This window comes from Heterodontus francisci, chromosome 11 (assembly GCF_036365525.1).
Source record: "Heterodontus francisci isolate sHetFra1 chromosome 11, sHetFra1.hap1, whole genome shotgun sequence".
Classification (NCBI taxonomy): Eukaryota; Metazoa; Chordata; class Chondrichthyes; order Heterodontiformes; family Heterodontidae; genus Heterodontus; species Heterodontus francisci.
The window spans coordinates 94782974-94810238 of record NC_090381.1 but is presented as its reverse complement, the minus strand read 5'-3'; the positions used below and the strand labels follow the sequence as shown (position 1 = coordinate 94810238).

The following is a 27265-nucleotide window of genomic DNA, read 5'->3' as shown; positions in this document are numbered from 1 at the left end:
GTGACTAAACTTCCAAAGTATCTCATTGGCTGGGAAGTGCTTTGCAGCATCCCGAGATGTGAAGAGTGTTATACTAAGCTGTAAATTCTTTTGTTCTTTAGAGATGTAAGAATCGATCATTGAAACATTTCTAGTCAAAAGTTACACCATTCAAATATGAATTTAGTAATCTGACTACCTAATGAGATTTTGGTTACAAACTAGACTTTCCTCTTAGTTTGCGATAGAAAGAAAGAAAGTTGCATTGATATGACTTTCCCATCCTCAGGACATCCCAAAGTGCTGTACAACCAATGAATTACTTTGAACAACTTCTGACACTGGGAGATGGGGACCCAAATTTCCTTGGCTTCTGATACACTGCTATAATTCTGGTAGGTGGGACCACCTATGCCACCTGTGCCATTATCCCATCCGAAATCTCCTTGTCAGAGCCATTACTATTATGCAGTGGGCACCTGCACCATCTTTGTTGCAACTGGGGAGCCTGCTTCAGTTAGGAAGGGAGAGACTTTACGGGTTGGCAATCACATAAGTTGTGGGAGTCAGTTGCCAGCGATCGTCAGAGCTGGCGGGCAACCATAAAGGCGGGGCTAAAGCGTGGCGAGTCGAAGAGACTTAGCAGTTGGCAGGAAAAAAGACAGAAGCGCAAGGAGAGAGCCAACTGTGTAACAGCCCCGACAACCAATTTTATCTGCAGCACCTGTGGAAGAGTCTGTCACTCTAGAATTGGCCTTTATAGCCACTCCAGGCACTGCTTCACAAACCACTGACCACCTCCAGGCGCTTACCCATTGTCTCTCGAGACAAGGAGGCCAAAGAAGAAGAAGAAACGGGTTGGCAATGTTGGGGAAATATCTTTAAAAGTATTTTGGGTGGCCAGATTTTTGAATTTGCCATAGAGAAATTGGACTTTTAAATTGCAAGTAATCCTATTTTTTACAGAATCAGGCCCTGGCTTGCAAGTACATCTGCTTTACGCAAATGTACATAGCAAAGGGAGGTCTCCTTATTTGAAAAAGGATATAATTGTGTTGGAAGCAGTTCAGAAAAGGCTCACTCGACTAACTCTGGAAATGAAGGGCTTATCTTCTGAAGAAAGGTTTGAACAGGTTGGGCGTATATCCATTGTAGTTTAGAAGAATGAGAGGTGATCTTATTGAAACAGATAAGATCCTGAGAGGACTTGATAGAGGGGATGTCTTCTCTTGTGAGAGAGACTAGAACTAGGGGACAAAATTTAAGAATAAGAGGTCTCCCTTTTAAGACAGAGATGAGGAGAATAATTTTTTCTGAAAGGGGCATTAATCTGTGGAACTCTCTTCCCCAGAAAGCAGCGGAGGCTGGGTCATTGAATTTATTCAAGACTGAGTTAGATAGATTTTTGATAGACAAGGGAGTCAAGGGTTATAGGGGCAAACAGGAAAATGAAGTTGAGACCACAACCAAATCAGCGATGATCTTATCGAATGGCAGAGCAGGCTTGAAGGGCGGAATGGCCTACTCCTGCTCATGATGTCATCCTGCCAGTTCTACCTCTTTTTGTGATGCTTACACAACAAAGGGTGGACTCAAGAAGTGCCCGATCCCACTTCTGGTAGAACAGAAACAGGGCAAAGACCTGGCAGAACTGGGTGCCAGCCCCAAACATGTACCATCTTGAATATATGTTACCAGAAAAGAAAAGGAAATACTCGGCCAGTGTGTGGTGCAGGGGATACCTAAAAGAAAAAAGGTTACCAAAAGCAAAGGGATTTAGAATGGTAGCCCTGAGAGCAACTAATATTCATCCCATCTTCAACATTTAAATACTTTGGAAAGATTTTTGTCATCAGGTCATGATTAGTACAGTGACTGGTACTGACTGAAATTACATGGAAGTCTGGAATGTGTGCTCCTTTAATTTTTTAACCAGTATGCAGGATAAACAAGAAGCACTAACACATTCCTGCCATTTAATGTCTGGTTTGACATTTCTACAAACAGATATATATGGACTAGATTTTCAATCCAACATGAATCCTGCTATATCTACCTGCAGTGGAGTGGCAGGAAGGAGGGGAATTGCTGCACAGCCTCCTGTACTGTTGTGAGTCTGGTGACGCTGAACAAAGGGCAATAATTATATTGTTAAAAATTTATTTTCAAGTATCTCAAATGGACTGAGATACCACTAATAATGAAAGGCAGTGACTGCAGATAGGAGAGAAATTGGTCAAGCCTTTCTCAAGGATAAAAATGAAGGCAACAGATTTCAACCTTTGCATAAACTAAAAAAGGTGTGGTGGCAATTACTGGCGGTTGAGGTCTGAAGGTCAGACAATGCAACGTGGAGGCGCATAATGGAGTCTGTGAGCAAATGGCTGACCAGTGTTACCTCTAGCCATTATTTAATGGATGGTAAAATTAATGTTCTTCTGCCTAATCAGCATACTAGAAAACCCGACTTGGAGGACAGAAATGCATCATGCTTGGCAGGAGATAACAGCCAGAATGAACATCATCTTAGGGAACAAATGTGGGCGAAGATGATATACCTTAAAAGATCTGGCGAGGTAACGCAAACCAACAGCACTATGTACCAGGTAGATGCTGCAAAATGTAATGTCTCAGCTGGTTCCACATTTACTACTCACCCATGCCAAACCTCCATACAACCTTACAGCTCTTTCATTATTGCTTATGAATACCCATACCTTGGCTATACACAGTACAATAAAAGTCTTGCCACGCTCAGATTTCTCAAGAGCTTCTAGTTGGACACTTGACACCAATTCCTGATGTCCTGCACTTTGGCATTGCATGTCATGCTGTTCAGTGGGATAGGAGATAAAAGTGTTCACTGTGCTGGCCAACACAGCAGCCAACATTTTGATGCATACATAGGCAATATAGTACCTAGGTGGGATTGTGCCATAGGCAGAACAATTGAGGGCTGTGGTGATCTTGCCAACTACTGTCAGTGCCAGCTCAATATTCCAAATTCATTGCAAATGACCTTGCTGCAGCTGATAAAGTTCTGTCCTAGTGATCTGGGACAAGCTGAGACAATTGCCCTACGTAGCTGTTAAAAATGTCTCCAAGGGCATAAGAATGGGCTGGAATCAGCTGATCTCCACGGGTGGCTCAGCTGCACAGGGGGGTACAGGGAAGACTGGAAGATCCATAGTGATAGGTAATTCAATAGTCATAGGAACAGACAGGCTTATATGTGGCCGCTGGCGTGAATCTAGCATGGTGCATTGCTTCCCTGCTGCTAGGGTCCAGGATATCACTGAGCGGCTGCACAGCATCCTGAAGGGGGAGGGTGAACAGCCAGCAGTCGTGGTCCACATCAGAACCAACGACATAGGTAGAAAGAGGGATGTGGTCCTGCAGTCAGAATTTAGGGAGCTAAAGTAAGAAATTAGAAAACAGGACCTCAAAAGTAGTAATCTCCGGATTACTCCCAGTGCCATGCGCAAGTGAGTATAGAAATAGAAGGATAAAACAGATGAATGCGTGGCTAGAAAGATGGTGCAGGAGGGAGGGCTTTAGATTCCTGGGACATTGGGACTGGCTCTGGGGGAGATGGGACCTGTACAGGCCGGACAAGTTGCACCCGAACAGAGCCAGGACTGAGTTCCTAGCGGGACATTTTGCTAATGCTGTTGGGGAGGGTTTAAATTAATTTGGCAGGGGGATGGGGACCTGAGGGTAGACTCAGTTGGAACAAAAGCAGAAATTAAAATAGAAGGCAGAAAATTAATGGGTGAGTGTGGAAGACAGAGGAAACAAGGGTTAGAAATTAAAAAATGAGTTTGGCAGTGCTCAAGGGTACCTATTTCAATGCAAGGAGTATAGCAAATAAAGCAGATGAGCTGAGGGCACAGATAGACATGTGGTATAAAAACAAGAAATGCTGGAACCACTCAGCAGGTCTGGCAGCATCTGTGGAAAGAGAAGCAGAGTTAACGTTTCGGGTCAGTGACCCTTCTGTGGTAGTATGATATCATAGCTATTATAGAAACATGGCTTAAGGAGGGACAGGAATGGCGGCTCAATGTTCCTGGTTACAGGTTTTTCAGACACGATAGGGAGGGGGATAAGAAAGTGGGGGAGTGGCAATTTTGGTCAAGGAAACTATTACAGCTGTGAGGAGGGATGATATGTTGGAAGGTTCATCAAATGAGGCCATATGGATTGAGCTAAGGATAAAAAAAAGGGGCAATCACACTGCTGGCAGTGTACTATAGACCCCCAAACAGTCAGAGGGAGATAGAAGAGCAGATATGTAGGTAAATCTCTGAGAAGTGCAAGAAGAATAGGGCAGTAATTGTAAGGGATTTTAACTACCCCAATATTAACTGGGATAGTTTTAGTGTGAAAGGAATTGAGGGAGCAGAATTCTTGAGGTGCATTCAGGAGAACTTTTTTGCTCAGGATGTAGCAAGTCCAACAAGAGAGGGAAAACAAGAAATGCTGGAAATACTCAGCAGGTCTGGCAGCATCTGTGGAAAGAGAAGCAGAGTTAACGTTAACAAAACGTTAACTCTGCTTCTCTTTCCACAGATGCTGCCAGACCTGCTGAGTATTTCCAGCATTTCTTGTTTTTATTTCAGATTTCCAGCATCCGCAGTATTTTGCTTTTATACCAACAAGAGAGGGCGCAGTTTTAGACTTAGTTTTAGGAAATGAAGATGGGCAGGTGGAAGGGGTGGCAGTGGGAGAGCATTTTGGTGGTCGTGATCTTAATTCAGTTAGTTTTAACATAATTATGGAAAAGGACAGAAAAAGAACAGGAGTGCGAGTTCACAATTGGGGCAAGCCCAATTTTACTAAATTGAGGAGTGATTTAGCGAAAGTGGACTGGAAACTGCTACTTGAAGGTAAATCAGTGTCAGAACAGTGGGAGGCATTCAAAGGGGAGATTCAAGGGGTTCAGAGTAAACATGTTCTTACAAAGAAAAAGGGTGAGACGGCCAAATGTAGAGCCCCTTGGATGTCAAGGAGCCTACAGGGTAAGATAAGGCAGAAAAGGAAAGCTTACGTCCGACACCGAGAACTCAATACTACAGAAAGTTGAGAGGAGTATAGAAAGTGGAGGGGTGAAATCAAAAAGGAAATTAGGAAAGCAAAGAGAGGGCATGAAAGAATATTGGCAAGCAAAATCAAGGTGAACCCAAAGATGTTTTATCAATACATTAAGAGTAAGAGGATAACTAAGGAGCGAGTAGGGCCCATAAAAGACCAAAAAGGTAACCTATGTGTAGGAGCGGAAGATGTTGGTATGGTTCTTAATGAATACTTTACGTCTGTCTTCACAAAAGTGGGGGCAATACAGATATAGTAGTTAAGGAGGAGGAGTGTGAAGTATTGAATGTGATAAACATAGGGAGAGAGGAAGTATTAATGAGATTAGCATCCTTGAAAGTTTGATAACTCACTAGGGCCAGATGGAATGTACCCTAGGCTGTTAAAAGAAGCAATAGAGGAAATAGCAGAAGGTCTGACCATCGTCTTCCAGTCCTCACTGGATACAGGTGCGGTGCCGGAGGATTAGAGAACTGTTTACGTTGTACCTCTGTTTAAAAAGGGAAGGAGTGATAGACCGAATAATTACAGGCCAGTCAGTCTAACCTCAGTAGTGGGCAAATTATTGGAATCTATTCTGAGAGACAGGATAAACTGTCACTTAGAAAGGCACAGGTTAATAAAGGATAGTCAGCATGGATTTGTTAAGGGACGATCTTGTTGACCAGCTTGATCAAATTTTTTGAAGAAGTAACAAGGAAGATAGATGAGGGTTGTGCAGTTGGTGTGGTCTACATGGAATTTTAGCAAGGCTTTTGACAAGGTCCCACATGGCAGACTGGTTAAAAAAAATCCCATGGGATCCAGGGAAATGCAGCAAGGTGGATACAAAATTGGCTCAGTGGCAGGAAACAAAGGGTAATTGTCGACAGGTGTGTTAGCGACTGGAGGGCTGTTTCCAGTGGCGTTCCGCAGGGCTCAGTACTGGGTCCCTGCTTTGGACATAAATGTAGGGGGCATGATCAAGTAGTTTGAAAATGACACAAAGATTGGCCGTGTGGTAGATAGCGAGGAGGGTAGCTGTAGGCTGCAGGAAGATATTGATGGTCTGGTCAGATGGGCAGAAAAGTGGCAAATGGAATTCATCCTGGAGAAGTGTGAGGTGATGCATTTGGGGAGGTCAAACAAGGCAGACAGGAGAAAAGCTTCAGTCCATCCAGCCCAGCTATCTACAATATTCCTTTGGCACATTACTAATAACCCTGAATCACATTTGTTGACAAGACCCTGTCTAACTCTTTCATGAAACACATTAAGTTTTCTTGTTCCACCACCTGTGCTGTTCCAAATATTTACCACCCTTTTAATAAATCCTTTTATTCTTCCTGCAATCCTGGTTTCTTTTTCTGTTCTTAATTTGTAAATACAACCCCTTGTACTTGAAACATGACTGTCTAAAGTGACCTGTAACATTTGGTATTGTCTAATCCTACAGTATCTTGAATGTCATTAACTGATGACCAAAACCATTGCACCCAGGACAGCTAATCCAATTTTTAAACCTCCCTCCCTGGGTCACCTCTCATATTATTCAATAGTGCAGTCCAAGCAGATTGTAAACATGTGTTGGACTTCAGTTTACATTTCTTTTATCAAGGTTTACATCAATGGCACCTGTCACGGCAATCATTCATCCACAAATTTCAATCATCTACATAGGAATAATTTACATTCCCCAATTCTCGCTAATGAAGAAAGGACTCAGAAAAAAGGTAATTTTTATTTTAACCTAATAGGGCAAGCTAGGAATGTTAAATTTTCAGATGGGTGGGAGGGAAAATTGTCACTTGAGCATCTCCTGTTCCCATCATAACTTGCCTGCATGACCCTTCACACTTTTACTCCAGTGCAGCACAAATAGGCTGGGGCCAGAAAGAGGAGAAAATACATGAAAGAAGCCAGTTATTCCCATCCTTGTTGAAAGTTATTTTTCTCTACTGCTTGTAGGGACACTCCCCAAATTTAGAGGGCACATAGCAGTAACCTGCTCCCTGGATCCTCCGAATTCAACTCTGTGGGTGGACATAACAAAGTTCCTCCTGTATTTCCTTTTTTTTCTTTTCTTTTGCTTAATATGTAAATATGGCCCTTTGTACTTGAAACATGACTGTTGAGAGTGACCTGTAACATTTGGTATTGTGCAATCTTACAATATTCTGAACTTCATTAACTGATGACCAAAAGCATACACAAAGGACAGCCAGAATGCAAAGCCAGTTTTTGAACCACTCTCCCTGGGTCACCTAGCATGTTTTTCAAAAGTGCAGTCCAAGCAGATTGTAAACATGTGTTGGACTCAATTTTACATTTTTTTTCTATCAAGATTTACATCAATGGCATATAGCATGCCAACCATTAATCCATAAATTCCAATCATCTACATGGGGATAATTTACATTTCCCAATTCTTGCCCATGAAGAAAGGTCTCATAAAAAAGATCGTTTTTATTTTAACCTAAGGGAGGAACTACGAATGTTTAGGTCATCTTGTCCTCTAATTGATCCTCACTTTCAGTCGATTAGGGAAGCCTCAGCGCCTCCTTTAAGATAGAATTACATCGAACGTATAGCCCAGGAACAGGCCATTCCTCTCAACTGGTCCATGACAACTAGCTCTACCAAGTTCAAATACTCCCTGCACATGGGATAAAAAGACTTACGCTTATGTAGCACCTTATCAAATGTCTCAAGAACATCAACAACAACAACTTATATTTATATAGCGTCCTTAACAGAATAAAATGTCCCAACGCACTTCACAGAAGCTGAAGGCACCAATGGTGGAGCAATTAAAATCGGGGATTCTCAAGAGGCCAGAATTAGAGGAGCACAGATATCTCAGAGGTTGTGGGGCTGGAGGAGATTTCAGAAAGGGAGAGGCGAGACCATGGAGGGATTCGAAAACAAGGATGAGTATTTTAAAATCAAGGCATTGCTGGACTGGGAGCCAATATAGGTCAGCGAGCAAGGGATGATAGGTGAACGGGACTTGTTGCGAGTAAGGACATGGACAGTGGAGTTATGGATGACCTCAAGTTTACGGAATGTGGGAGATCAGCCAGCAGTGCACTGGAATAGTCAAGTCTAAAGGTAACAAAGACATGAACGAGGGTTTCAGCAGCAGATGAGCTGGGACAGGGGCAGTTGGGCAATGCTAGAGGTGGAAATAGGTGGTCTTAGTGATGGTGCGGATACATGGTTGGAAGCTCATCTCGGGATCAAAAATGACCCCGAGATTGCAAACAGTCTGGTTTAGTCTCAGCCAATTGCTAGGGAGAGGGATGGAGTCAGTAGCGAGGGAACAGAGTTTTGAGCAAGGATCGAAGACAATGGCTTCAGTCTTCCCAATATTTAATTGGAGGAGATTTTTCTGCTTCTGTTGCACTGGGTATTGGATAAGCACTCTGATAATTTAATAACAGTGGAAGAGTTGAGACAGGTGAGGTATAGTTGGGAATCATCAACGTTCACGTGAAAACTAATGCTGTGCTTTTTGATGATGTCACTGAGACATGCAGCATGTAGATGAGAAATAGGACGGGGCCAAGGATAGATCCTTGGTGGACACCAGAGGTAACTGTGCAGGAGCAGGAAGAGAAACCATTGCAAGTGATACTATGGCTATGATTAGATACATAAGAATGGAACCAGGTGAGGGCAGTCCCACCCAGCTGGATGACAGTGGAGTGGCATTGGAGGAGGATGGTGTGGTCAACCGTGTCATAGGCTGCAGACAGGTCGAGGTGGACAAGGAGGGATAGTTTACCTTGTTCCAGTCACACAGGATGTCATTTGTGACTTTGAGAAGAGCTGTTTCGGTACTGTGACGGGGACCTGATTGTTCTTTTCCCCCTTTGCACTTGCTTAAAACCTGTTCCATTTCTAACTTTTCCCAGTTCTGATGAAAGGTTATCGATAGTAATTCTGCTTCTCTCTCCACTAATGCTGCCCGACCTGCTGAGTATTTCCAGCATATTCTGTTTTTATTCTGGTAAGACTGATCTTAGCTGATTCAAGTTGATGCTTTTGAATAGCAGGTACAGACTCAGATCCTATCACAGCAGGTAAGTATACCAATGCATTGCATTTCTTGTTCATACATTAATATGCATACAAGGTATTACCCTAAAGTATCACATCCTTAATGAATGTGCCAGAACAGTATTATTAAACATTACAATAAGGTATCATTAAATATAGTTTCATTTGATCATTTGAAAATTACAGTTAATCTGCTTAGGTGCTGCAGAATTTCCAAGTCATCATTCCCCTCCTTCCATTTTCCTTGCTCACGGACGGCAGACAAGCCTTTTATTTTTCTTCACTCCTCGCCCCAAGAACAATATGCGCCTCTTCACAGAGAATCCTAGGGAGTCGGTAATAAATGATGCGGTCTTACCCAGCCTGTAAAGTGCACTCTCACCCTTCCCCATTCAGAAATCCGGACTTGGTCCTTATATTTACTGAAATAAATTCAGTATTATTGTAGCAATCAGACTAATGGAGTGGTGTTCATGTTTAACCGTTGGACGCAGAACACAGGGATCACTTGGTTGTTGGCTTCAAGTCATGAAACTATCAAGCAAAATTGAGACAGCGGTAAAGGAGCCGCTTTAAGGGCTATGCCCGGTTACCTTGGTGATTTTCCAGTCTCTGCGGACTGTGAACTGTACTTCAGCGTGACTGATACAAGTCTTGCAAACCGTCTGGGTCAAATTTATAACAAAAGGGGAGGGTTGGAAGACGGCGAGAAGGAGCAAGTCTGGGATAGCCTTGATAACCCTCAGTTCCTTGAGCTCTCAAGGCGTGTCGGAGCAATTTACAACATAGCAGGTTTGTCCATCTATAACTGATCTATCATTCATTGAGAAGCCACCTTCACAGCTGGTCACAACTATATAAAGAGACTTATTTCCTCCTTGGCCCATCCTAGCTAAACGTAGAAAGTACCTAAGAATCTGTTGGCATTTCTGCCCCAAATCTTTCTTATGTAGGAGAGCTCTTTAAACAAGCCCATGCTGTACGGTGAGCTCCAGCCTTCATATTGTTCCCAATGTGCAGCATACAACAGATTGCTGGCACTGCGCACTACATCAGAGGGATGAGTTATTCCACATAGAATACAGATCCCCGCACAACTGCCACTCAATACCATATGGGACAGGGAAATGGGTTGTGAAATCGACCAAAACAACAATTTGTTTTCAATATTCATATCTGGGAATGGACGCAAAAGCGGTGGTACTGTTTTACAGGTTGCAGTAATACATCTTCGGTTCTTTCCTTTAGTAGAAGGAATTGCTAAGTGTCTGAATCCTGTACTATTCAGAGAGAGAATAATGCCAAAAGCGTACGTGCCTGTGGACAGATAGCTGCAGACCTTGGTTTGTGGAATAAGGGGCTGCTCTCCCCTGGGTGAGCTGCTGACACTGAGCACTCAGAGAGCGGAGATGGACTTGCTCTTACCTGCAGTCTGTCGCTTGCTGGCTGCCACATGTTGGTGGTGCCCGCGGGCCACTGGCAGTGGGTGGGCTGGGCTGATGTCTTCCTCCGGCTGCTGTGCTGCTAGCTGGATAGCAGTAGCTGCTTCCCGCTGGCACTGGCGTGGGGAGGCGGGAGGGTGGGGGGAGCTCCGCCTGCACCACTGATGCGAACGGCGTCTCGCTGAATCTTCCCCCCTCTCTCTTCAGCTCCTCTTCTGGCCGCTTTACTCTGCGGCTGCTACAGGCGGAAAAAGCCAGCAGACCCTCATTCCCATTTGTAGCTCGCACGGCGCCGGGAAGTGGGAGGTCGCTGACGGAGCGGCGGGGGGTGGGCAGACACACACACACATGGATATATAGATATATATAGATATAAATCAACAGTCACGGCTTGTGGCCTCTGCTGTCATTTTAATTGTATTAAAACATCCACAAGTTATACACTTGCGTTATACTTCGCATTTTGTATTGTATGTCACTGCATAAAGTCTATTTGTGCTGTAATAACAAATCTGCACTGTACATTGAACCCAATTAGTGTAAAAAATAAAGCACTGATTTTAAAGTAGACTTATTTAAGTTGATTCTCCCGATTCATTAACTTCCACCACTATTCAGGCCAACTGAGGAGTGCAGAAATGTCTCACCATCGCCCATGTAATAAAAGGTCCCAATCTCAACCAGACAGCCCGGGGAAGAGGAGAAGGCGAGCGGATTTCATCAATGAATTTTCGTGATGTCAAAACCCTTCCCCATTTCTCTGTGATAGTTTATGTTTTGCAGTTTGCTTTTCCTCGTTATCCACACTCCACTTCAAACAGTGGCTGTGCTCCTAAACATGCCTGTGATTTATGTGTAGGGAGTTTGCTGAGCATATTGTCAACCAGGAAAATCGACTTGTACATCTTTGATGTAATAATGATTTTGGTAACACAATAATGCTTAGTGATTACTTCCCGTCCCTCTGGACCAGGACTAGACATAATAGCGAATCTGTCAAGAGTGTCCTTGTGCAGCGAGCTGTGCACAAAATACTATTTGGGAGTAACATTCAGACTATGACCGCCCCCCTTTTATTTTTAGTTATTTTTTCTTTTTTCTTTTGGTTTGTTTCATCATTCATTTTTTTAATCATGTGCCTGTCCACTGTTTTTTTCACGTTTTTGCTTTGGGCCAGGGTTGTTCATTTTTCTGTCAATTAACACCCTCTCTGCAGTAAAGCTTTGACTTTTAACACACCGTTTGCCTTTGCTCCATGACCTTCTTGTCAGTTATTCTCTGTGACCCTTTCCTATCAACACCTTCCCTTTTGTTATCTCTTGCCCCACCCCTGCTTTATTTGCTTAAATCCTATTACATTTCTAATATTTGCCAGTTCTGATGAAGGGTCACTGACCTGAAACATTAACTCTGCTTCTCTCTCCACAGATGCTGACAGACCTGCTGAGTATTTCCAGCATTTCTTGTTTTTATTTCAGATGTCCAGCATCTGCAGTATTTTGCTTTTATTCAGAATATGGATCGGGTTAAGAGAATGTTCAAGGACAGTTATTGAAAAAGATATCCCACAGGACAGCACAGAAGCGAATACAAAAGCAAGTTCTAATGAAATGTCATCGAGCTGAAACGTTAACTCTGTTTCTCTCTCATCAGGTGCTGCCAGACCTGCTGAGTATTTCCAACATTTGCTGTTTTTATTATAGCAATTTGTATTTAATAGGAAGAAAAAAATCAATATTGCAAATGTCATGAAAACCCTATATACCAAATGGGAAATATTAATTTCATTGGTTGGAACCTTACATTAGACTTTGACTGGAAAATCTTACAAGTAACTTTTTTAAAAACACAACAATTTGACAACCCAGGGCAGGCAGTGGCGTACTGGTATTATCACTGGACTAGTAACCCAGAGAACCAGGGTATTGATTTGGAGACATGGGTTCGAATCTCACCACAGCAGAAGGTTGAATTTGAATTGAACCTGTTCTCCCTGTGACCGTGTGGGTTTCCACCGGGTGCTCCAGTTTCCTCCCACAGCCAAAGACTTGCAGATTGATAGGTAAATTGGCCATTGTAAATTGCCCCTAGTGTAGGTAGGTGGTAGGAGAATTGAGGAAAGGTGGGGATGTGATAGCAAATATGGGATTAATGTAGGATTAGTATAAATGGGTGGTTGATGGTCAGCACAGACTTAGTGGGCTGAAGGGCCTGTTAAAGAAAATTTTAAAAAAACCCCAAGAGAGAAAAGTTTCCTACAGCAAGCAAGGTTTAAGAAGAATACTGGGCCACAATGAAAAGCAAGACCTACCTACAATCAAGGACTCTACAGTGAGCTCGAAGAATAGCAACAATAACTCTTCAGATATTGCCTCAAACTTTTCACTTTATTTTTCTTCTGTTCTTTTCTGTCGCTATTTGCATGTGTGTATGCATGCTAGCGTGGGTGTGTCGTGTATCCGTAGGCGTCAACCGAATTAGAGTTAAAGTTTAATAAATTTCAACTTTTCTTCTTTAAACCTAAAAAAGCCTTTTTGTGCTGGTTTCTTTGCCTTATAATTGGAAAGTGGTGAACAAAGATTCACCAAGGGGGAGCTAAAAAATACAGTGTGTTTAAAATTAAACCGTGTTACGATAAGACCAGGTGAAGGCTGAAAGGGAACTCTAGACCTCTTTCTCACCTGGTTGTAACAGTGTGTGTGACTCTCGTGTGAATGTGTGCATGAATATGTAGCGTATTTTTAGTAATTGTAACCGGGTTAGAGTGTTAAGAGTAATAAACTTACATCTTTCTTGTTTAAAGGAACAGGTGCAAATGGTCACGTAGGTGGTAGGTTCAACCACGGTGTTAAAAAATGATAAACCCTGTTGCGGTCAAACCAGAGAAGTGACGGAAGGGGAGCCTGAGACCTCCCTCCTCACCTGGCCGTAACACAATAAAAGATCATTTTTATTAAAAATTCTCGCGGATAGCACAAATCTAGTACATCATATCTCAAATGTCATTGTCAAACTTTAAAACTTGCCATCACACTGTAGGGTATCAAACCTCAACAGTGTCAGAGTAAAAATCATAATTGCATGAAATAACTTGTCTATTAATGATAATGATTGGCTGAAATATTACATTGATTAAACATAAATCAATTAAAAACTATTTCCGTTCACTGGTTGAGTACATAATTAAATATTGGGAAGACTGAAGCCACTGTTTTCCGTCCCTGCTCCAAACTCCATTCCCTGGCTACCAACTCCGTCCCTCTCCCTGGCAACAGTCTGAGATTAAACCAGCCTGTTCACAAACTTGGGGCTGAATTTTACAGCCCCTTGACACCGTGGGTCGTGCTGTGGGGGGCCGGTAAAATTCTGCGGGGAGATGCCTGCCTCGACCCGCGACATCGAGAAAGGCCCACCGCATATTACCGGCAGCGGGGGGACCTCGGTGCGGCCCCCTCGCTGCCTGGCAGCGGGCCCTTCATCTCCCTATGTAGATTACTATTAAATATATTCAAATTGACTTACCTGCCGTCCCACGCCGATATTACGGCCTCCGTTCGGACATCGTGCGAACTCTGCACAGACTTCCGAGGCAAGAACCTGGTGGGGAGGCGGGAGTAATATAAATTTCAGGGAGGGAGAGATGGAGGAGCAGGGAAATCAATTTTTATTGGATGTGGGGATGGTGGGAAGGGGCTGAAGGGAAAAAGACTGAAGGTTGGGAGCGAAATTGTGGGTAGTTGAAAAATCAATTGATGGTCATTTTGGGCTATGAAATGACCATTGAAGGGGTTGGGGAAGGGCCGCCAACACATAATTTTATATTTAATAAAAATCAGTACTGTTTTCCATTTTAAAATGTAAATTAATTCTAAGAGCTTAAAGCCCTTTAAAAATGGCACCGGACGACTGCGCGGTGGCACTGGACACCATTGCCGGGGACGCGGAGTCTGCCCCTACACATCATCGGGTACGGACACTCCGCCCCCACTATTTAAATGAGCCCCTGTGCGATATATCGCGGGGCTCCTCGGTGGCCGCTGAATGCGGGCACCCTGCCAAGTTCAAAGGGCGCCACTGCAGAGCACGGCACCTGAATAAAATTCAGCCCTTTGTGTCATATTTGACCCCAAAATGAACTTATTATCTTGTATTCATGCCATCACTAAGACTGCCTATTCCACCTCCATAACATTGTCCATATTTGTCCCTGTCTCAGCTCATCTTCTGCTGAAACCCTCATTCATGTCTTTGTTACCTCTAGACTTGACTATTCCAAAGCAATCCTGGCTGGTCACCCACATTCTACCTTCCTTAAATTTGAGGTCATCCAAAACTCTGCTTCCCACGACTTAACTTGTACCACGTCCCGTTCACCTATCACCCTTGTGCTCCCTGACCTACATTGGCTCCCAGTCAAGCAACATTCTGATTTTAAAATTCTCATCCCTGTTTTCAAGTGCCTCCATGGCCTCGCCCCTCCCTATCTCTGTAATCTCCTCCAGCCTCACAATCATCCAAGATATCTGCGCTCCTCTAATTGTGGCCTCTTGTGCATCCCCAATTTTAATTGCTTCACCATTGGTTACCTCGCTTTCAGTTGCCAAGGCCCTATGCTCTGTAATACCCTCCCTACACCTCTCCGCCTCTCTACCTCACTTTCCTCCTTTAAGAGACTCCTTAAAACCTACCTCTTTGACCAAGCTTTTGGTTATCTGACCTAATATCTCCTTATGTGGCTCAGTGTCACATTTCGTTTTGTAATGCTCCCGTGTTGTTTTATTATGTTAAAGGTGCTGTATAAATATGAGTTGTTGTTGCTGTTGTGTAAATAACGGGAAACCTCGAAACCAAATCACTCAACTCTTTAAAACCCAACCATTTGGAGCTGGCATCTATCATAAATTAGGTGACGTTTTCGAACTTCTTTATTTGCTATTTTGCTTCCTCATTCAATTCCATTAAAAATGTACATTTATAACATAAAAGGATTTTTCAAACAATATACAAAAATTAACCTTACCTATAACATTGAGCATTTAATGCTTGAAATGTCATCTAGAAGTTTTCCCTGCAAGCGGGGGCCTTTCTCCCTGGGGTATGGGGCTCCAGTTCTGTTTCAATAGCACAGTTGGAAATGTCGCCTGGTTCTTTGGTGCAAGAGATTTCAGGGCTGATTTTCCTTTGGACTTTATGCCCAGGGACTGATTACTGCCTGGGTGAAAATTAGAGGGAAATGGGATGAAGACCCATTGCATCAGGTCTAGAAATTGGATTGGGCAAGACGGGTGAAACCTGCATTGATGGGTTCAATACAGCACACTCATTTCATGCTGTGCATGCCATTTGGTTAGTACACTCTATACCTGACCAGGGCACCTGCTTGAAACAGGAATTAAGCCCATAGCTTATGAAAATCAGGGCCTAATACCTATTTCAGGCTGCTTCCTGAAGTTGGTTGCTGTGTGACTGAAGCAGGCGCTTGCCACCAAAAAGCGGGAATGCTACTAATGGCTCCACATTCTAACTGGGTGTCACTGCCAGTCACTACTCAACCCCTTCCCTATCTCCACCCCACCCCTGCCTGGAAGTCCTCAACAGCCAATGTTAATCTTCTCCGGGACTGGCAGAATGCATCTTGGGGTGTGATAAGCATCCCCAGTGCACTGGTACGTCCCGATGATATAATTTTACTTGGCCCCCTTGCTCAGCAGCTTTGGTGTTTGCTGCTGGTTTTTTGCCTGAAGTTGGTGAATGGAGGTTAATTGAGATGGCCGGTGTGTCTCCATTCCATTCAAACGTAATGAAGGTAAAAATTTCTGCAAACCTTCACTTCCTGTGATATTTTTAATCTATTCAACTTTTATTCTCTAGTGCTCTATAAATTGAAATAAATACAGAAAATGATGGAAATGTGGAACAGGCCACCTTCTGAAAGATGGAAAACCAGCTGGCATTTCTATGGGAACCTTCATTAGAACATGGACAAGTCGGGTTAACATTTGTACTCTGACTGCCTGTGGTTCTGTGCATCACCTCGGGAGGAAATGGCAAAGGAATGGTTCCTATCATTTCAATTACACAATAAACAGTTGTATCTTGTTGAAGATGGAACAGAAAAAGGTTTATTGGTCCTAAAATTATTTCTGCAGTATGAAACAATTCCAAGACAGAATAAAATAAAAACAGAAAGCACTGCAAATACTTAACAGGTCTGGATGCTGCCAGACCTGCTGAGTATTTCCAGAACTTTCTGTTTTTATTTCAGATTTCCAGCATCCGTAGTATTTTGTTTTTATCCAAAACAGAATACCCAAGTTCATTGATACAGCCGTGGAGTCCAAGACCATGGATACTTTATTATGTCCCTATAATATATCAGTAAGATTGTTTAGAATACTGTATCTAATTGTGGCCAATTTATCCTCGAAAAACACACAAGACAGTTTCAAAGCACAATAATGATCCCATCAAAACTGTCACTTTTAAGCATCAGAATACATTAAACTTGTCCAGCAAATATATCTAGGATATCCAACAAAGTATACAAAAGGAAATGTTTTGGATTATTGGAATGAATAATGGGAAGCAGCTTAATCCATTGCAATTCTATGCAGTGGGAGTTAATTGAAGGCATTTTGTTGCTTTGGGAATTTAATGCTTCCTCTTTCTTCAACAGTTTTAAATCATAAACGATCTAGAAAGGGATGCTTGTGAGACACTAAAAAGTGATCATATCTCTTTTTGACTTAAAGGGCTGACATTTATAGTCCTGGCGCCGAAATTGGCGGCAGGCAAAAACAATGGTGGCCCACCTGTGCGAGCCACACGTCGCAGAGCCGCCACGATATTAAGCGCAGCTGCTCATAGCCGGGTCGGGCTGTCCCCCCTCCCCCCACCCCGATAATGTGGAGGGGGTGGTCTGTCCGTCTCCTGCAATGGCGTCAGCTGCCTGTGCGCAGGTGCTGATGCCATTTTTAAAGGGTTTCGAGCCTGAGTGTTCCATTTAAATATTTAAAGAGACATTTATTTAAAAGCATATATTTACTTTGCCCCTCTCCCACTGCCCCCCCAGTAACAATTAAGTTACTTACTTGCCCTCTCCCCACACCAAAAACACTTAACTTGTCCACTTGACCTTCCCAGCCCAAAGTACATAAACTTTGTACGCTTTGATAATTCCATTCCCACCATCCCCTGCACCAAAAATATTACTTTGATCCCGCTCCCCACCCCCCACCCCCCACACTGAGAAACTTACCTCCTCCCCCCGTCCCACCAGTGTTCCGCTTTGGTTCCGCAGACGGGGAATCGAAGGCATGATCGCACCGGGACAGACAGCGGCAACGTAGGTCTCATTAATTCATTGATTTTAATTAATTTGAATATTTAAATGGGGGTCCCATCGCCAAGCAGCGGGGTATGGGGAGGGCTGCCACGAGGCCTCGCCACTGCCGGCAGTATCAGGCCGGGCCTTCCCGGCGTCGGGGTGCGTGCGGCCATCTCTTGGAGGCATTTTCTGGACCACCCTCCCCCCCCCACCCCCCATACCACTACGACCCCCGCCATTGGGGAGGTCTGTAAAATTCAGCCCAAAATGTTATGTGATACTTCAGACAAAATGAAACTGTAATTAATTTTTTAATGACCCAATACTCATTGTTTCAGAAATTCCCATTTTGTGGCTTGCAAAAGTGACATGATGAAATGAGAAAAATATCAATGCTGTGTCTCCTTTACTGTGACTGTTCAAGGGCGACAGAGACTATTTCAGTCACAAGGCTGTTATGTTGGGATTGACACCAATCACTGACCTAATGCCCAGGATGGCATGATGAACTTTGATGATTCCATGCAAAGTTCTTTTAGTTCTTCTGACCTCAAAGGTGTGTTGAATAATGGAATTGGTTAAAAGGCATGCTCTAGTGTCTGGACATGCATTTTAAACATAAAATCCAAACTTTTGCACATGTAACTTTAAAGTTAATAAGATCTGTCTTGTTTTAAAGGCTATCATGATATGTACGAATAATGTGAACATGAAGTAATAAATGGGTTCAGAATGAAACTGATACCAAAAGAGTATCCTACAGGTCTCTTTACCACTATGGAAGCCAACTACTGAAATTGCATTAAAGATGTGCAAAGTGATACATTATTTGGAGAGTTTACTGAGTCCCATTAGAACACTTTCAATAGTCAACATATTTCTTCCTGTACTGCGAGTTAATTTAGGCTTATAGAGTAAAGCTAATATGCTGACCTCTATTATACTGTGATGTGATGAAATTGTTGCATACATCAGGGGAAGGCAGTTTCCCACTGCAACCAGACACTTGTGGATCGTTTATAACAACCCCGCATGGTGGAAACTAGGGAACGGATTTTGTGCTCATCCAGACAGCAGGTTTTGTGGCGGGGGCTGGAGAATCAGGGCAGAATCACCCACCACAAAACCAAAAGCCAGGAATCCCAGTTCCGATTCTCCTGCGGGCTGGATAGGCCGCCAGCGGCCTTCCTGCCCAGAGGCCAAATAAGGGTCTCTTCCCGCCACCAGTGGGATCTTGCCAGCAGCGGGGGAGGGCCTCCGCAGTGTGGGGAGGTTGCCTTGGCAAATGAAGTGCCCTCCCTGCGGGCTTGGGGGGGTGTCCCTCCTTCGTGGGCAATTTGTGGCCTATGGAGGACCCCCACCGGAAACAATTGTAACCCCCCCCCCCCCCCCCCCCGGGCCCCCTCCCCTCCCCCTGGCTCGAATGCCCAGCCCCCAGCCCTGTCGCGGGGGCCTTCTGGACTGGCCCCAGTGACCCAGCCTCACCTTTGTTTTCAATAGTTCATGGGATGTTGGCGTCGCTGGTTAGGCCAGCATTTATTGCCCATCCCTAATTGCCTTTGAGAAGGTGGTGGTGAGCTGCCTTCTTGAACTGCTGCAGTCCATGTGAGACCTGAGTGGACAGAACCAATGGTGGTTTCCCAGCTTGACAAAACCTGCTAGGAACAAAGTCAGTTTTAACATTTTTGTTCTTTTAGTTTCCTTGGAGGCAAAGAGAAGCAGGAGTGCTCCTCTAGGACCACAATAAAACCTTGGCCTGAATTTTACTAGACTGCCACAAATTGTGGCGGCGTGCTTTGAAATCGGCGATCTGCCCGAGTGTAGCGGCCGCCGCTGAGCCCCTGCGATATTCCGCGCGGGGGCTCATTTAAATGGAGGGGGCGGAATGTCGCCCCAATGACTTAGAGGGGGCAGCCGCTCCATCCCTGGCAATGCGCCCGGCGCCACTGTGCAGGCGCCAGCACCATTTTTAAAGGGCTTCAAGCCCTTAGAAGAAATTTTAATTTTTAAAGTAACATGATTTTACAAAATCTTCAAAAAGTTTAATAAAAGTTGGAGGCCCTTTCCCACAACTCCCCCTCCCCATGTTTATATTTGGGTCTATCGAACCAAAATTAATTTTATTCCCAACCTGAACATCCCCTCCCCCGCCCCCTCACAATCTCGTTACCTTTGCCCTTCAACCCCTTCCCACCATCCTCTCAGCCAATACAAAGTGTTTTCCCTGCTCTCCCCTCCCATCCTGATAATTTCACTTCTCCCCCCTCCTCATCAGTGTCATGCCTCGGAACTCTGAACAGAGTTCTGAAGGCATGGGAGCTCTGGCCAGTGGTTGGAATATTGGCATGGGACGGCCACCAGGACAAGGTAAGTTTATTTGCATGTGTTTCAAATAATTTTAATATTAAAATGAAGGCCCTGCTGCCAATTGGCAGGGGGCCGCACCAAGGTTTCGCCACTGCTAATCAAATACGGAGGGGCCTTCTCGGCATCAGGGGTTGTGGCGGGCCTCTCCCAGAAGAATTTTCCAGGCACCCCCGCCACGACCCCACATTGCAGCGCTAGTAAAATTCAGCCCCTTGGGTCTCCCCTACACTGGACTTCCTCCCTCATACTCCCACTGGGAATTCCCCCATGGAGCACTTGCTTCTGGGGACCATCCCACTGAACACCTGTCAGTGGTCTGAAGCCTCCTAATTCTATGAGAGAGCAGCTGCTTCCCACTTTTCAGCAGTTTGGTTGGGAAGTCAGCAAACGGCATGTTAACAAGGCCCAGCCATTAGAATTGTTTTGCCTCATTCTCATCAGGAGTTAAAATAGGACCCTTAGAAAACGCTAGGCATTGGTTGAGAGGATGGTGGGAAGGGGTTGAAGGGAAAAGGTAACGAAGTTGGGGAGGGAAAGGTCAGGTTGGGAATAAAGTTAATTTTGGTTCGATAGGGCCAAAAACAAACATGGTGGGGGCTGGGGGGTGGGGGTGTGGGGTGGGGTAGGTGTGTGGGAAAGGGCCTCCAGCTTTTATTTAATTTTTTGAAGACATTGTAAAATCATGTTACTTTAAAAATTCAAATGGTTATTCTGCTTGTTTTTCAGCTCCGAATTTTTATGTATACAGTAAACAGATGCATCTCTCATCGGCAGGTATGGTTAAAACAATTGCTTTTATTCAGTTCAGCAAAGCCTGGCAACATTGCTATCTAGAAAATCAGCTGTCGTATTGTCATATTCAGAAAGCAGGGTCGAGAAAATCTGTAGGGAAAATTTATTGGCAGTGACACTGGGATCACACACATCACAGAATTCCATTGCTCACCTCACTGACAGTTGTCAGCATACCTGTCAAGAATATATATAATTACTAGTTGGAAAGAGCATATTCCCCAGGAAATTAACCAAATCAGCTTGAATTGCGAGATAGTTTATTCCAGCCTACTGTAGCATTCCCTAATCCATTTTGCATATACAGAATTTATATTGAGTTTTTATTATTTTTAATAAATCTAGAAAGGTTTTTTTTTCATCTCTTGCATAAACCTAATTGCTTTTCCAGTCTTTAGGCATGCTCAGATCAAGCATTGTTTCCTGGATATCAATTCTAGGCATTTGCTGCCATTCTCATCAGTCTGTCACTAAGAGATATGTGACTTGCCTGCTGATTTTTTGCTCTCACCCTGGCTTCTTTTTGCAAGTTTCCCTCAGGCCAGAAATTCGCACAGATGGGTAATTGCAGATACATGTCCATTATGCAATGGTACTGGTCACTAAATTTTCATAAACAAAACAAACTTAATACTGACACTGATGGATGCTACGTGTGAAGAGTTTTGAGGTTCGGGTGACTGCAGTCATAAGATGAATTTTGATGCCATTGGAAGGATATTTAGCTCATCTAAGCCACCCGTCAGAGGCTCGGAATCCTGAGGCGAGTAACTCACCTCCTGACTCCCCAAAGTCTGTCCACCATCTACAAGGCACAAGTCAGGAATGTGATGGAATACTCTCCACTTGCCTGGCTGGCTGCAGCTCCAGAAAACACTCAAGAAGCTCGACACCATCCAGGACAAAGCAGCCCGCTTGATTGGCACCCCATCTACAAACATTCACTCCCTCCATCACCGACGCACAGTGGCAGCAGTGTGTACCATCTACAAGATGCACTGCAGCAATGCACCAAGGCTCCTTAGACAGCACCTTCCAAACCCGTGACCTCTACCAACTGGAAGGACAAGGGCAGCAAATACATGGGAACACCACCACCTGCAAGTTCCCCTCCAAATCACACACCATCCTGACTTGGAACTATATCGCCGTTCCTTCACTGTTGCTGGGTCAAAGTCCTGGAACTCCCTTCCTAACAGCACTGTGGGTATACCTACACCAAATGGACTGCAGCGGTTCAAGAAGGTAGCTCACCACCACCTTCTCAAGGGCAATTAGGGAGGGGCAATAAATGCTGGCCTGGCCAGCGACGTCCACATCCCATGAATGAATAAAAAAAAAGGAGGCCATTTGTCCCATTGAGTCCGTGCCGGCTCCCTATGGAGCAATCCAGTCAGTCTCATTCTTCTGCTCTTTCCCCGTTGCCTTGCAAGTTTATTTCCCTTAAGTGCCCATAATTTACCTGTTGAAATCATGAATTATCTCCACTTCCACCACCCTCATAGGCAGTGAGTTCCAGGTCATTACCACTCACAGCATTAAAAAAATTCTTCCTCACATCCCCCTCTTGCCCAAACCTTAAATCTATGTGCCCTAGTCCTTGTACGATCTATTAATGGGAACAGTTTTTCCTTGTGGACCTTATCTAAACCTGCCATAGTGGGCTGAATTGTATGACGGTGACTGAAGTCCCACCGATGGGGCTGAAAGTGGGAGGCAAGTCCACTTTGGCTGGAGGCGGGATCCAGGGAGGCATAGTCTCGGCGGTGGCCAATTAAATGACCATTGCCGGGCTGCCGTCCCTACTGAGCTGAAGCAGGCCCTTTGAGCCGCTGCTTTAGCATGAAGGAAGCTGAGGAGGAGGGAGCTCCATCCCCGCCAGCTGAAGATGTTCAGATCTTGACTCAATCCTTTGGAAGCAAGAATGCCATATTGCAGTCTACCAACTAATACTCAGCAGCTCCACGATGTGACAACTCATGCAAAGTCATCCTTAACTGTATAGTGCTCTGATCAGAGCGTAAATTGAGCAATGTGTCTAGTACTGATCACTAAGATGAAAGGGAAGACAGCCGTAACCTATAGGAAGCTCAGCAATAGAAAATTTGAGACTGCTGTCAGGAATCTATTCTTCATTTAAAAATTGAAATACACATGGGATTACCCTCTGAGTGAGGTAATGAAGGTAAAAAACCTGGAATTCTTTCAGAGACAGACACTGTGAGGGAACTGAAGAGCCTTTCTGAATGGATGAGCAAAGAAGGGTTGAAAGGTCTTCCTCATCTGATGAGCTGGTGATTTCTAATCAATTGTAAGATTTTTAATTTAATGCAGATTTTTTTTAGAGATTGATGATTGAACTTGAGCAGCTTTGGTTTGAAGGAGTTGTTGGGCCTGAATGTGCAAAGGAGCTGAATCAAAAGATATGTCTTTGAGTTGGTTTATGTGTTTCAGCACACATTATATGCCTTATTTGCAAATAATGGATAGTTATCACACAATCTTTCCCTTATTACTCTATGGAAAATTTACTGCCAACAAGTTAAACCATCCAATGTGAGTTTAGTGAAGTTACATTGGCTCACCAACTCAAATCACCAGGAATTAGTTAATTAATGTGACCACCTCCAGGCACTTACCCATTGTCTCTTGAGACAAGGAGGCCAAAGAAGATAATAAATAGAAGTTATGAGACAGAAATTTGCCTTGGACCATAGCTTGTAACGGATGGCATCACATCGGCTGCCTGTTATATGGCCCATTTCCCATCCAGTCCTATTGAAGGCAATGGAACTGAATATCAGGCGGTCAGTACGAAAGCACTCACTTAGTGTTTAATGTATCTCATCTAAACTCAAAAGGGAGTGAATCGTATCTCGTGCTATAATGCAAATCAGGCAATCGCGAATCAGTAGCCCATTTTACACTCTGCTCAATTTTCATTTGAAATAAATAGCAGCCGGAGTGTAAAACAGATTGCTGATTCGCTGTCGCCCACATTACGTAAGACGAATTTCATCCCCAAAGTTACAAAAATGAACACTACATTCGCTGTGCGAAAACGACGTCTATTGGTCCAAAATTATTATAAAGAGAAAGGACATATTTGAACTTCTAACAAAAGAGCAACCAAATAACTGGCCACAGATAATCCAAAAGTAAGCATTTGATGCTGAGAAATGTTAAATTGCATGTACTAATGGTGACCCAAAGGCCGATAATAAAGGCATAAGAAGAAAGCCTAGGGTGGAGATGTTTTTCTCAGAGAATGACAACAGTTTAACATTGTGAGGGAGGTGGCTAAAACATCTGCTAGCACCTTGTGTCCTGCGGAAATGTTTTATATGATATCTGTGTACTGAAATAACAACCACAAATAATTTAGAAAAAAATGAAATATGCAATTGTAGCTTTCTGTAACACAGGATGGCACATTTCTAAGAACTCACTGTCCTCTAGCAGCTCTATTTCTGAGGTACACGGACAGTTAGTATTTAGAAAAAATTAAAAATTGCCGCTCTGTGAAGGTTAGTCCATTCCCCACACCCAATTCTGTAAAGAATTTTCAGTTTCTGGTAAATGTTGCACTCTTTCATCCTCTGGGTCCTTAACAAATTTGTGTACAGAGATGGTGGCTTGGCGTTTGCCAATTAATTTACGAACAATTACAGAACTGTTATTAGTGCGTTTGCTTGCTCACATGTTCGTCCTTTGATATTGAAGAAGACAGCCAGAAATGTCATCTCCCTTTCTTTAGTCAGTTGTTAGTTGACAGATGTGTAAGGCAATCTCTTTAACTCAATTGATGGGCTGAATGGCCTCTTTCTGTGTCATAACTTTTCTATGGTTCTAAATGATTCCTCGTGGTTCAGGCATGAGCATATTGTCCAAATGAAGTTTATTACTCAGACACCAATGGTACAATAGTTATTACAGTTAAACAACTTAGTTTCCTGCAGACCCAAAGTGATCAAGCTTGGCTTCTGTAAGTGTTGGACCTCTGGATTTCCCATGAGCTCTAACCATATGATGGCTGCTACCGTTCTTATGTATCCCTCTTTACCTATCTGTCACCAAAAGACCTTCCAGGCATCCTTAAAGACTTTCCTCTTTAATCACATGATGCCCAGGATGTATATTGAAATGAGATTGCCTCTCACCGAACCTTGACATATTGGCCATCTTGATGGTTTTACTGTTAATCAACTGAACCTGATGTTTCCTGCCTGACTCCAAAGGAGTCATTAGTTTTCTTCCCCTCCATTGTTCCACCTAATTTCCGATATTAACACATATCCTTATCTGACAATAACCTCGAGATGTGGTTAACTTTGTTGGGACATTTGACACAAAGAAAATTCTAACATTTCCCCAAATGAACCTGAGTTTTAAACTCATTCATTTTATTATTTATTTCCACACCAATCATGTTCCTCTCCCAGCCTGATCACCTTGAGGTTAAGAACTTACAAATATTAGAAACATAGAGACATAGAAAATAGGAGCAGGAGTAGGCCAGTCAGCCCTTTGAGCCTGCTCCACCATTCTTTATGATCATGGTTGATCATCCAACTCAATAGCCTGTTCCGGCTTTCATCCCATACCCTTTGATCCCTTTAGACCCAAGAGCTATACCTAACTCCTTTTTGAAAACATACAATGTTTTAGCCTCAACTGCTCTCTGTGGTAGCGAATTCCACAGGCTCACCACTCTCTGGGTGAAGAAATTTCTCCTCAACACAGTCCTGAAAGGTTTACCCCGTATTCTTAAACTATCACCCCTGGTTCTGGACTCCCCCACCATCAGGAACATCCTTCCTGCATCTACCCTGTCAAGTCCTGTTAGAATTTTATAGGTTTCTATGAGATCCCCCCTGACTCTTCTGAACTCCAGCGAATATAATCCTAACCAACTCAATCTCTCCTCGTATGTCAGTTCCACCATCCCAGAAATCAGTCTGGTAAACCTTCGCTGCACTCCCTCTATAGCAAGAACATCCTTCCTCAGATAAGGAGACCAAAACTGCACACAATATTCCAGGTGTGGCCTCACCAAGGCCCTGTATAATTGCAGCAAGACATCCCTGCTCCTGTACTCGAATCCTCTCGCTATGAAGGCCAACATACCATTTGCCTTTTTTATTGCCTGTTGCACCTGCATGCTTACCTTCAGCGACTGGTGTAAGAGAATACCCAGGTCTCGCTGCATATTCCCCTCTCTCAGTTTATCGCCGTTCAGATAATAATTTGCCTTCCTGTTTTTGCTACCAAAGTGGACCTCACATTTATCCCCATTATACTGCATCTGTCATGCATTAGCCCACTCACTCAACTTGTCTAAATCACCCTGAAGCCTCTCTGCATCCTCCTCACAACTCACGGTCCCAACCTATTTACTAATAATATTGTGAATTTTGCTAATTGCATGGAATGAGTACACTTATGAGGACCATGAAGAAGGCTGACAGAAATAGACAAAGCCTGCCGTACCTGCAGCTGAACCTCCAACCAGTGACACTTGGTGCGCATATGTATCAAAGTATTAATGACAGTAATGGTCAATATAAATTGAGGAACTAAGAGACCATAAGAGAGCATACAGACCCAGATGGGTTGACCCAGATCATAGTAAAGGCCTGCTCGGGTCTGCAAATGAAGTCCGACCCAAGCCCGACAGAACCACATCCGACCCATGCCTGACCCATCCCGACCACCGGAATACAATCACCTTTATTGAAGAGGTTGTGCTCTACCTTGGATGGAATCGCTCACTGCAGACTAGTGTGGAGCGTTTGCCGCCTTGACGTCCTAGCTGTCACTGCGTCCGACCCGGCCTGACCCAACACGAATGATGGACCCGGAAGAGCGACCTGACCCGACCCGACCCTGACACATGTCGTCGGGTCCCATCGGCTTCAGGTCAAGTAGCCATGGTCTAGATCATTGAGCACATCTCATCATTTGTGGTCTTCGAAGGTTTTGATTCCTTTCTCGGCATCTTCATTATCCTGCTGCATACAAACCAAATGTTCTTGTGAGCTCGCTGTATGTTGAAGGATTGATGTAAGGCTCCGAGATGGGAGCAGGATGGCCAAAGTGAACCACCAACCTAGAGCTTATGACTTTCCAGTTTATTTGCTGTTTCTTCTGAACTTGTCTCCTGTCCTGTTTTGGCCAGCGTGAGGATAATGGGGTGAGGCAGAGGGTCTCAGGGCCATATAGT

General features: G+C 43.9%; 1 protein-coding gene across 2 annotated transcripts in view; it reads right to left on the bottom strand.

Annotated features, from left to right (window-relative positions):
* Positions 1-10824, bottom strand: part of pid1 (phosphotyrosine interaction domain containing 1) — a 137914-nt gene extending 127090 nt beyond the window's left edge. Inside the window, exon 1 of one of the 2 annotated variants that reach the window (XM_068042558.1) lies at positions 10540-10824. In XM_068042558.1, the coding sequence (XP_067898659.1) occupies positions 10540-10569 (30 nt within the window). In that variant the 5' untranslated portion in view covers positions 10570-10824. Of the gene's footprint in view, positions 1-9472; positions 9498-10539 lie in introns of those variants that run through there. The other variant, XM_068042559.1, reaches the window with a different exon arrangement.
* Between the last annotated feature and the right edge of the window lie 16441 nt (positions 10825-27265).